Source organism: Athene cunicularia (assembly GCF_003259725.1).
Source record: "Athene cunicularia isolate RWA chromosome 1 unlocalized genomic scaffold, athCun1 chr1_part2, whole genome shotgun sequence".
NCBI classification, from domain to species: domain Eukaryota; kingdom Metazoa; phylum Chordata; class Aves; order Strigiformes; family Strigidae; genus Athene; species Athene cunicularia.
The window spans coordinates 13,285,044-13,297,462 of record NW_020799092.1 but is presented as its reverse complement, the minus strand read 5'-3'; the positions used below and the strand labels follow the sequence as shown (position 1 = coordinate 13,297,462).

The 12,419-nt window shown below is 45.5% G+C and overlaps 1 protein-coding gene across 1 annotated transcript in view; it reads right to left on the bottom strand.

Moving 5' to 3' along the window:
- The window catches only part of SLC6A12 (solute carrier family 6 member 12), a 47,927-nt gene that overhangs the window by 23,715 nt on the left and 11,793 nt on the right, over positions 1 to 12,419 (bottom strand). Inside the window, exons 2-4 of the mRNA XM_026868416.1 lie at positions 6,193 to 6,389; positions 2,312 to 2,446; positions 887 to 1,027 (exon numbers count right to left, since the gene is read on the bottom strand). Coding sequence (XP_026724217.1) covers positions 887 to 1,027; positions 2,312 to 2,446; positions 6,193 to 6,385 — 469 coding nt within the window. The 5' untranslated portion in view covers positions 6,386 to 6,389. The remainder of the gene's footprint in view (positions 1 to 886; positions 1,028 to 2,311; positions 2,447 to 6,192; positions 6,390 to 12,419) is intronic.

The following is a 12,419-nucleotide window of genomic DNA, read 5'->3' as shown; positions in this document are numbered from 1 at the left end:
ATCTACCCTATCTCTACAGGCACAGCCCAAGTGCCTTGAATAAATCCAAAGCCAGGTCTTCTCTGCTGGTCGCAGTTATGTGAATTGTGAGCATGAGCAGATGAGACCCCTGGCCAATGTAATGGTATTGAGGCTTGTATGGATGTGATTAGACCACAAAAATAGCACCTTTAGAGTTTTGTGTTACTGGTTCCTGCACTGGGAGACCTGTACTGGCAAAATTCTCCAGTGCAGGCTTGGCCTGATTTAGCCAAAAGCTGAGCGCGCAAAGGAAACTGTTCAGTGTATGGCAGCAACTTTCCCACTAATTCCAAAGAAGTGGCATAAAGAACTGTAAGATAAATTGTTGTACCAGAGCTAATGAAGAGCTTCTGACACATGAGGAGGACTCTAGATTGGCTCAAAAATTCTCCCAATCCATTGTGCTGGTTTAAGCCCTGCTGGGACCAGAGAGCACATTGCTGTTGCCCCTCCGACGTTCCGCCCCTGGACCTGATGTCAGCATGGTATGAATAACCCGGCTGGAGATCCCTTCCCCCTCTCTCTCTGCTGGGGAAACTCATCCCTATCCTAGTTGAACCAGGACATCCATCTACATCTCCTGCCTTCCAGAAAATGCAGATTTTCCAGTGAAATCTTCAATGCACAAAACATCTCTATGCAGAAATAGTTTTGCTGTCTCCTTCTGCTAGGCATAGGGTCATACCATTCACCCTTCCTGACACTTGCCCATGGTGAATGAAGACAGCCGCCTCTGCAGGAGTCCCTAACCTCATTGCAGCTCATGAGAGCTTTTTACCTGAATAAAAAATATTTTCTAAAAAACCCAAATAATTTCTGGGAATTGGGAAGGAGATAGATAGAAGCTGACCAAGGGAAAGTGTACCTGAGTTCCAGGGGTTATTGCAGCTGGCCCATGGTAGCACTGCAGTGAAGGAGCTGAACAGGTAGAATAGTGCCCAGGACAGGATGATGATGTAGTAGATATTCAGATAGCACTCAATGACTTGTGAGGCATACCCAATTCCTGTGAAAGAAAGCAGAGGAGGTGAGGATGGGGCTGCCAACCAACTCACAACACATCGGGCTTAACCCCAAAGACATAGACCATACTACGGTAAGAAGGGTGCAACACCAACCGCATAGCTCACAAGAGAATAGGGCAAGACCTACCTCAGGGAAAGAGAAGGGATTTTGTGACTGTGCATGTAGACAGGAAACACTGTTGATATCTCTAGACAGGTCTACAGTGGAACAGAGAAAAAAAACCTTTCACTGATGTTTTTTGGTTTTTTTTCTGATCACTACCATGCCACTGCATTACACTGCCTCTCTTGCAGGAAAGTCAGCTATAGCCTTCAAAGAAAAGAAATGAGGGTGAGTTTCTTCCTTCTGGAAACTGAGGTTCTCTAAATCCTAAACTCTAAAAAGGGTTCTCACAGCTGATATACATCATACATAACATGTGGTGTTGGGACAAAAGTACAGACTTAGGAGCTGAGCTCTGGTCTTGGGTCCTGCTAGTGCCCATCGCTCACTGAGACATCAGAATGCTATTTGGGTCAGAAAGGCCCAATTCATTTGTTTAAAACTGGTTGTCAGTGCCCTTTGAGATGTCACTGCTGTCCACCTCCAGGTCCTGTGACAGAGCACACAGGTCTCCAGCACAGGAGGTCCCAGACTCCCCAGGGAGTTTCAAGTAGCACTGCACACCCGTGCTTGAGCAAACTAACCAGTGCTGAGCACAGGTTCCTCTGTCTGCAAAACCTGGGTAATAAGCCCTCCTCTGGACAGGAGAATTGTAGACACTAGATTCGTTAACTGGGCTGTCAGACCAGTGCATGCAGTGTAATTCCCCCAGTTTGCAGAACACCAGCCTGCAAATGCTGCCACAGCAGCCCTGGGCACATCAACAGGCAGAAAAAGCATCATAAGCCTTCCTCATCCTCTTCGCTCTTCAGTATTTGTCCTGAACCATATGCAGATGCTTATGTATTGACACTTCCATCTTCCTCCTGTTTGCTGGCCATCCTGCTTCTCCTCTCTCCTGGGCTCTGAGCATCTCAGAGACCATGGCTTCGTTGGACCAGCACAGCCCCCAGTCAGCACCACACACCCTCAGTCACCTATGGGGGAGTCGGGGCACTGCCCTGCACACACAGCAGTCACCAGGAGGGATAACAAGGCTGGGAGAGACAGGAAGGAAGGGAGAATAAAGGAGAAGTTAAAAGCCAGAATAACATTTCAAACAGAGGCTCTGAGTCACTAATTGTTAGAAAGCGCAGCCAGTAATTTCTGTAACTTGACTGACCTTCAAAGATGGGACAGATCTTCCTCCAGGCCGTCACCCCTCCCTGGCTGGTGTACTGCCCCAGAGCTGTCTCCAGGAAGAATAGGGGGATCCCACAGGTGAAGAGGAAGATGAGGTAAGGAATGAGGAAGGCTCCTGCAGAGACAACCAAGATGCTGCCTCAGAAACCTCTTTAAAACCTTATCCCCATTACCCCTTGCCAGGTACCTGTAGCCACAGCTGGAATCAGCTAACACAAATATTTATCTGAAGTAACTGCACAACCTCTGCTAAAAAGCAAACAAGGTCTCCAACACCATCATTTCTCAGAAAAAAAATACAAGCGTGATCTGTCTTGTGCTACTGCAGTACTTCCACATTCAGTCTTGGCCAAAACCTAGAGGTAAGGAATAGTCAGGCAAGGGGATAAAAAAAGACAGTGATGGAGAAGTTGTCCCTGCTTCACTCTCTTGACTTCATTTCTAGCTCTTAGCACGAGTCAGGTGAAGAAAAAGGAGTCCTTGTTTCACATAACCACATTCATTCTGCCTTTCTCAGGAGTCACAGCAAAACTCCTACTTGCCCAGAGGATACAAACCTGGAGGCCAGTGACATTTCTTGGTAAGTAATAAATTTGCTAGGATATAAATTTGCTTGAGACATATTTCACATCGAATTTGAAAAGCAGTTTACACCAAAAGAATAGAAATAGGGGAAGGGCAACAGAGTATTTTCCAGCATTTTCAAAATGAGAAAGTTTAACTTCTCTCTCCAAATTAATTTTTTTATTAAATATAGAGAAATGTCTTAAGAGAAATAAGGCTGAATAACCCTCAGATTAACCCTTGATGAAATGGAAGAGGAAGGGGAGAGAAGAATTTTTCCCCAGAAACAATGACCAACAAAAACAAAAGATCAGAAAAGACAAACAAATCAAAACAAAACAAAACAAACAAACAAACAAACAAACAAACAAACAAGGTTTAATGCCCCGTTCAGCTGTCTGAACCTTATTTTTTCTTTTCAGTTCTGCTGCCAAACTGAAAAACCGAAGATTTTTGCTGCTCTGCTCAAAACTGCTCCTGAGAGCTCAGTTTCACTGCTGACCTTCCTTCTACCACCTCACAGGCTTTCTCCTCATCATTAGTGTCATCTTTCACACTTTCACTCACCTTCAAACAGGCTAAGATGACTGCCTTCCTCACTGGAACAACTGTTGAGGTCTTGCCATACCATGCAGTAAACTTTTGGTCTTGAGTACCTCCTACCACCAGTACCTGGAAAGCATCTCAGCTGTTTGCGACCGAGATGAGAGCCCCTTTTTCAGACAAGCCAGACATTGTCTTCCAGGCCCTCTCCTCCCCTGCCAGCACAGGTATTCACACTGAAATTCCTTCCCATGACAATTAGCAATTAGGAACACTTCCCCTTGTTTTTAAGCCAACAATATTACAATAACAAGGAACATCTACATACCCTCAAAACACAGCTGTGCCATAGCTGCAGGGGTCCTGGGGCGAGAGGGAGGGAGGCTGGTTCACAGCCTCAGTCCTGGTTTGCAGAGCAGGGAATGGGAACCACCCAGACAATCAAAGAATCATATCACAGAATCACAGAATGGTTTGGATTGGAAGGGATCTTCGAGATCATCTAGTTCCAACCCTCTTGCCATGGGAAGGGGCACCTTCCACTACATCAGGTTGCTCAACCTTCCACTAGATCATGTATGCTGAACTAGAGGCAGCTATTGCTTTTGATGATGCACGACACTTCTCTGTATGCCAAATCTGCAAGATAGTTTTATTATCCCACACACAGATGAGCCTTTTAGCAGGTTCCAGACCCTCTCTTCTGATACCGTTTTTCCCAGAGGTTGATCCATTTTGGTCTCTGACTAATGAGGGCTTTCTTACACACCTATTGTCTCTCTCAACCTTCCCAGAGCAGTCACCAGCTGAAACTCTAGTTGTGATCTGCTCCACTGGAGGAGACTCAGCCCTGGTAGGGGCCCCCAGAAACAGACTCTCTTTCCCTAGAGTCAATAACAAATTCATGATGCTGAACAATTAGATCAAATTTGAAAGTGCAACCATAGGTAAGTTTACACTTGGCTTCTTTACAGCAAGTTAACACAATCGTTTTCATGACATCTGTCTCTACATCTTTATAACCATCTCAGTACATCCGAAGGTGGAGAAAGGTGATAGGATAGCCATCTCCACTTTGGGGGAAGGTGTGGGATGGAGACATGGCATTTATAGATGGAAAACATCTGGCTTGCAATTTCAAGGACTTTCCAATGGTGAGAATATCTTTGTCACAGGAAAGACAGTGCCTTGTCCCATACTAGTTTGTCAGTCATCTGGTTCCCTAGAGCCCTAGAGAGAGAAATGTACCTTCTATAGTAGTAGCATACTTTCTGCAAAGACAGTATGTGAACTGTGATGGAAGAACTCTCCCATCCTACTTTTTCCCAAGCCTAGCCTTGTTGGCCTCTGAATCATAGCCTTAGATGTTCTAGAGTAGTTTAATTTAAAAAAAAAAAAAAAAAATTAGAAATGAACAAAAGTAGCCTTTTCACTTACACTAATTAGCATACAAATTGCAAGGATTACTGAACCAGCTACCATAGGCATAAACTATGCACAGATATCATCTGAGCTCAGGAAGGAATTTTCCATGCAAAACCCATGACTTCTCTCTCAAAGCATCCCTGCAGAATGGACCGTTTAATCAATGCATCACTAGCGCTTACTAACCCATACCAGTCTGACTTGCTCTTGGTGACTCCAGTGCCTACCACCAAAACCTCAGAGAAGGAGACTGGAGGATCTGCTAAAAACCATTCTATGTTCAAGGAAAACTCAATTCCATTTTCTTTAACCATCCTCTTATCCAATCCTCACTTGGTTCAGAGTAGACACTGTACTGACTCCCGCTTGATCTGAATAAAACCCAGTAACAGCACAGGGGACAGGAATTTGGTAGTCCTGAGATGAACTACAGCTGAATCACTCATCCATTGGTGAAAGCTCACAGCACCTTGGGAAAGAAAGGCCTTTACGGCATGGTCTGCAGAGAAAGGAAGTTTAAAATCGGGGGGACATGAAAGTCCCATAGGTGTCTCTAGAGAACAAGAACAAAAGAGAAGTTATTGCTGTATTTGACATGTAATTTATTATTCCTCCTTTTATGGTTAGATTTTGATTCACCAAGAAAAGTTAGTGACAGTCAATTATTCCTTTCCTCTTTCCTAGTTTCATTTTACTGTTATGAGAAAATTTCATTTTTAACCATGTAATGATCTTATTGTAGCACTATTGGAAAAGGAGGGTCACACAAGAAACAAAAGGTGATGAGGGGAATCAACTCTTCCTGGGGACATGTTTCTCTAACAGTGGGTTGACCACTGGGAGAACTGTTCCTTGGGAATAGGTAGCAATGTCCTTCTCGGGGATATCAGGCCTTGTCAAGGATACCAGCACCATCAAAGACTTTCCTTCTCTGTAACAAGGGCCCGAGAGAGGTGGGGATGACACAGAGAGTGGGAAAAGGGAATTATGTAGAAAGAGTTTGCTGATGGCTTTCTGACCACTCACAGCACTGATGGTTTTGGAAGACCATCTGTTTCTCGACATGCCCAAGAGCCTTAAAGTGTTACTAAAGTTCAAGTTGGCATCCAAACTTGTGAGAGTTGATTTGAGAAACAGTACTGGCTGAGGAGATGGATTCACCCCTCAGTTTTTATTCCTCCTGATGTTGGCAGGAGCTAACTTGCTGGAGGAGAGAATAAGGGAGTGCATGCAGAGACACACAAAGCATAGGAGAAATGGGTCCAAGTACACACATATGTCCTGTCATACTTACAGACCTAGGACAACGCAGACATGCTGTGAACTTACCACCGCCGTTCTTGTAGCAGAGGTATGGGAACCTCCACACATTACCCAGACCAATGATCTCCCCGGCCACAGACAGCACAAACTCCATTTTGCTACTCCACTGGCCTCTCTCTTCCATTTCCTCCTTTTTTATTTCTTCAGGAGCTGTGATAGCCCCATTGGGCTCTCCTTCCTTAGCGACAGCTCTTGTCATGTCTCTGTGGGACAGAGGAAAAAGAGAGCATGGGATGTAGGGAGCTGCTGTGGGACATGCTGGTAGGTAGAGGAGGGACAGGACCAGTCACCACAACAGAGGTGTTCCTAGTATCACAGTGAGGTTCCCTCAACCTCTGTAAAGTTGCTTCTATAGCATCAGCATGAAGAATCTTCCCCAGGTTATTTCTGTGGAACAGAAAGTCTGTGCTGAAGGGACAGAGGAAGGGTCACTGGTCAGTTGAGATGGGCCCACCCACACCACCCCTTCACTGGACTCACCCCCAGATTCACCCTTACCCCCACACAGCCTACTACCTCATCTTCCCAGAGCACCAACCTTAGTGTACCTCCATCTGCACCTCTGCACCCTGCTAATGCTCTGAATCTCCATCATTGCTGGAAACTTGGCTGGGACTTTGGAAACAGCAGTTCAGAGGAAGAGAAAAGTAGTTGGAGCAAGGCACAGGGGCAGAAGGGGTTTCCCTTCCCCATGTGCTTTATACAGCAACTGTCTCCTTCTGGAGAATGCTATGGATTAACAATCTGAACAAAAATGGCTGACCTACCATCTTACTTCAAGGCATTGCCAGGACTGCTGTCTTTGGGCATGTGGATACCATGTTAAGCTACCATACAGCCTGCCACCTCAGCAAAATGCACACATTACTTACGTGACCTAGGCTCCCTTTGGTAACAAACAGGCATGAGCACAAATCCCCCACTTTTACCCAACCAAGGAAACAACACCCCTGAGATAAGCAAAAGGATCTCACATTTGTGATGCGTTTCAGGTCTGGGCAAGGGAATGCTCAGATTAAACAAGCTCAATTACTGCTGTGAAAATGTTATGAGGAAAAAACCCAACCATGGAAACAGGGAGAAAAGTCACTGTTGGAAGAGGCACACTGATTATGACTAGGCCTGTAGGCTGGTGCAAGGAAGACATTCTCTGGTCTATACTAAATCCTGAATTACGTTAAGCATCATCTTAATTAAGCAAAGTTAGTGGCTGCTCGTTACAAGATAGAATCTTCTATCATACCACAAAGTCCTTTAATTGGCTAGCTAATTTAAACCAGTCAAAATTCACACAGACCAGACTGAATCTTCTTTTTGACATTTTCATATTATTTACAGGCATTTGATTATGAGAAGAAATCAAAGTGAGGAGAAGGCTCCTTCTGACTTAGCTAAAAAAAATTCTCCTTAAAAGCTTACTCTAATATATTACCTGAGGTAAGGATGCACATGTTAGTCCAGCCAGAAAGCACAGACCTAACATGAGCAGGGTAGCTGACAAACTATACCAAGGAAGTCCTAACTCAAGCTACATGTCACTGGTGGCATTACTGAGTGAAGTTGTCCTTTGAAGGGGTGACTGGCATCAGCAAGGAATACATATTCCTGTGTTGAGATTAGGAAACTACACTGGAAACCAGCTTCTCCAAAGCAGTAGCATCTCTGCTTCCATTCCCACCAGCTGAGAGTGCTAAGAAATCAGGTCTTCATGTTAACTTATAGATTCAGTTTTCTGGTGGTTTAATAGTTTTCTTAATAGCACATCCATCATTCCTACTGTGTCTCCTAAGGGGACACCCCCATCCCCACTGCAGGGACAGCAATCTGCATCACCCACACTACTTAACTCTTCTGCTGCCCCTAGATCTGCTCTGGACCACTTCAGTTTGGGCTCTCCCAGGCTCTTGAGGCATTTCAGGCCAGGGACCTCTCTCAGTCAGCAAGTCAGTGGTGAGCAAGACCTCATCACCCTTGATGGCCTCTACCTGATAGGACCACCAAACCTACCCATCAACCTTTTGCATCAGGATGGTGTGCCAGGACTGACAAACAATTCCCTCCCTCCTTTCCCCTAGTCTCTCTACAGTCATCTCCCTCTTGGCTATCATCAGGGTATAAGCCATCTCATGAGGAGTGGGGACTACCAGGGAGTCTGACCTAACTGGGAATAACAGCAAGTTTAATCCTAACACCAAACTAGCCCAGCAGCCTAGAAACACCATGGCACTTGTGTTGGTGTAGTTTTCAATTAGGCAAGAGAGAAGCAGGAGCAGGAACTGGTTTGCCATGTTTGCACTTACTCCACACAAAGATATCATCGTTATCACCATGTCTCATTTCCTTCTGTAAATTGCCCAGTGCAGATGAAATTATCTCCTAAATGCCAGCCCTCTGGATATATCAGGCTCTGGGGCAAAGAAAGATGCTTGCATATGAAAAGAAAACTTCTACTGAATCTTCACAGCAAAGCAAGCATTTTTTTTTTTTTTTGGCGCAAGGCATGTTTCCTCCCTCTGTCATTCAAGTAAAGAAAGGAAACCGTATCTCACAGTGTAATAACTAATTGCTCTCTAAATGCCCTTTTTTTCCCCACCTGCCTTCCTGCTTGTGCTGGTTTTGGCTGGGATACAGTTAAGTTTCTTCATAGTAGCTAGTATGGGGCTATGTTTTGGATTTGTGTTGGAAACAGTGTTTATAGCACAGGATTGTTTTAGTTACTGCTGAGTGCTGCTTACACATTCAAGGCCTTTTCTGCTCCTCACACCACTCCACCAGCAAGTAGGCTGGGGGATGCACAAGAAGTTGGGCAGAGACACAGCCAGGACAGTTGACCCCAAACGACCAAAAGGATATTCCATACCATATGATATCATGCTCAGCATACAAACCAGGGGCTATTGCTCAGGTACTGGTTGGGCATTGATTGGTTGGTGGTACACAATTGTTTTTCTTGCTTGGGTTTGTTTTTTTATAAATTTTCCTTTTCATTAAAATTTTTATTGTTATTATTTTGTTAGTAAACTGTTCTTATCTTAAACCATGAGTTTTCTCACTTTTACTGTTCTCATTCTCTCCCCCATCCCACCAGGGCAGGGATTGAGCAAGTGGCTGTGTGGTGCTTATTTGCCAGCTGTGGTTAAACCACAACAGTGTTGAAGGGCCCATCCTATGCCCTTTGAAATCAGCAGCACATTTCCGTGGACTCTGAATGCAGAGGGCTGAATCCCATGCAAAGAATTAACACTACTAGAGGGACTGCAGCAAGAACAGGGGAGCATAAACCACAGAGGAGGGCAGTCACGGGTCAGTGAAAACCATCCCCCAGGCCATATAGCTGCCTCTTCAAAAACATTACAGAAAGATTCTATTAAATTTGAGAGGTTTTTTAGTTATTTCCAAGGAGGGCTTATATATGGGCAGTACCACAGAAAACGCAACCAGTTTCACTGTTAAATACAGATGCAACAGGGCACTAAGGAAGCACCCTCCCTTTTTGCCCCAGCCATTGTCCTTTATTCTTCATATGCTAGAACGCACCTATTTACCAGTATGGTTTGCACTGCCCCAAATCCACCAAGTCCTACAACATATTTGGATCTACACTTGAGTGTGAAGCTGAATCAGTCCTCTAACAGGCGCATACAAACCTACAAACCTCTAACCCTACATTTAAAGAAAGTGGTGCAACCCAGAAACCAAGGCAAGCACCTTTCCTGCTGGCTGGTGCAGAGCTGGGAGCTCTGCAGCTCACCAACAGCTCACCAGCACAGAGGCCCTCCCAGTCCCAACTTTGCCCCCTTCACTTAGATTGCCTGCTGGGTTGGATCAGGAGGTAGAAACATCAGTTCCTCCTGTCAATCTTTTCTCAGCTTGTAAATCCCAGGCAAGGCCCCTTTCCCCGCTGCCTGCTCACAGCAAGGCCTGCCAGCTGGCTAATCAGTTAATTCGGATGCTGCAGCACAGCCTCCTCATCTTTGAGAGGAGCAGAGCTCCACGCACCGTCAAATGTAAGTGAAAAAATAACACATACTTAATGAAACGTGTTTGATCTGTCACAGTCCTTGGCACGTTCCAATTTGCTGCAGTCCAGGGCACATTATCAAGTACAATAATGCTTAAGTCTGGGCTTATTGAGGATGTCATGAGAAGCTGACAGGAGAGGACTTAGCTAATTCTTTGCTTTTGTTCTTTTAATGCAAGGTGACTCCAAGAGCCAGACTATTTCTACTAATATTTGTGTTTTGCCTGTTTTTGTGTTAGACCTGTTTCACAGATGTGAAGTCACCTCCTCTCACCTAAACCCAGGAAGGCGATGCCTCAAGTGCCAGCCCGCAGTCTCAACCCTGTCACCAACCTCCACCACAGGGCCCTGACTCTGTACCTGTCCTCTGGCTCCTGAATAGAACAACACAAAGGACAGAAGCTGGGATGCTGCAATGGGGAGCAAGGCTGGGACAAACAGACCAGAAGAGGAGATGCAGCTCTTGTGGTTTCGTTTTCCTATTTTAAAAAGGGGGAAAGCACCCCGGTTATGGAATCAAGCCTTTTCAACTGGCAACAGGTGTTAGATTAAACTGGTGCCCAAAGTTTTGGTTATTCATGCCACAAGGTTCAGCTTCTCCCTTCCCAGACAAAATGGCACACAGCATTACATGTCCCCACTACTTCTCTCTGCTTTGCCTGCTGTTTCTATGAGAAAGCCTATTCACACACCTCCTGGCTCTTTTCCTGAACATCTAATCCTACTGTGCCCGTGCCCTATATGTTCTCAGGCCAGATGGAGACTCAAATAACTTCTTGTTTCCAGCTAGGAACAATTTGGCTCTCCCACAGCAGCCACAGCCACCAACTGTGTTACGTTGTCCCCGACAGGCAGATATTTTCTTCTCCCTTTGGATACCCCTCTCTTTAATACAGGAGTTCAGAGAAAAGACTTTGCCCCTCACTGCCTGCCTGTTCCTGCTGTTCCTTCACCAAAGTCTGGAGAAAAATCCTGACTCCTTTGTTCCCAGCCTCTTTTTTTCCCTCTGCCATGAAGTTTTTCCACCTGACACAGTCCACAGCCTACCTCTCCCCTGGACTCACTAAGCCACACCTTCTCTCCTCAGCTCCCTCTGACCTCATCAGTCTCTTCTAGAGGTCCCCTGCTGTATTTTCAACCCTCAGCACTTTGAGAAGGTATCTTTTTTCAGGCCTGATGTATCCTTTGCAGACATGACCCCTAGCCTATCATCTTCCCACAGAGAGAAGGGAGCTTCCTGTGTCCAGTGCAACAGGCAGCTCTGGATGAAATGGTACAGGACTTGGTACTGGGCTGGGTACGTGGAGGTAGCTCCATTTTTACCCACAAGATTTAGTGCTGGGAAAATAAGAATACACCTGAATTCCCCCAGGTACTGGAAAGACAGCAGGCAGCATGCAGATAGCCATAAAAACAGACCACGCCAACAAGTTCCATACAATATTTGAGTGAGGTAGCCCAGTTTCCCCTCGGTCACAGATTTTTAACTGTATTTGCCCCACATCTACCACCATAGGATCCTTCAAGTGTGGCCACAAAAGGCAAGGAAAGCCAAAGACACCCCTGAAGTGCTGTGGACTCTCACCAGTTGGGTTCGATGTGCTGAACGCACGATGCAGAGATGCAGAAGAGCATTTGCTGGCTTGATTTGGGAACAAGCTGCAAATAAAGCGGGGAAACGGGAATCAGAAAAAGGAAAATTAAAGTGTTATAGGGCAAAAAGGGCTTATTCAGGGCTGCTCAGGTGAGTCGAGGAACAAGAGAGAGATAAGAGAGACAAGAGAGACAAGAGAGAAGCTGCCTGGGGTTTTGACACCAGAGGAAGAAGCCATTAGAGATTCTCCTAAAGCTTTTCTTCCCGCAAACTTACTGCCTGTTCCCGACTGCCATCACACAGGAACTCCTACTGCTGGGAAGTTAACATCCTCTGACTTCTGCAGTTTTATCTGAAGGCAAATGACAGGAGGACAATCTCAAGAGCGAACAGTGAAACAGCATGAACAGTGAACAGAGATGTTGTTAAAAAGCAGCCATTAACACTTATTAGAGGAAGCACAGTTTTAAAGCACTTGGACATTCGTAGGTTCTGCCTGAACTGCAGAAGGCAGAATTGCAGGTGATGCTGCAGACAGCTGCACTGCATTTGTATGTATTGGTTCCATTTTGAAACAAGCAGCAACCAAGCACTTAAACCGCAGTTTACGGCGGGGGG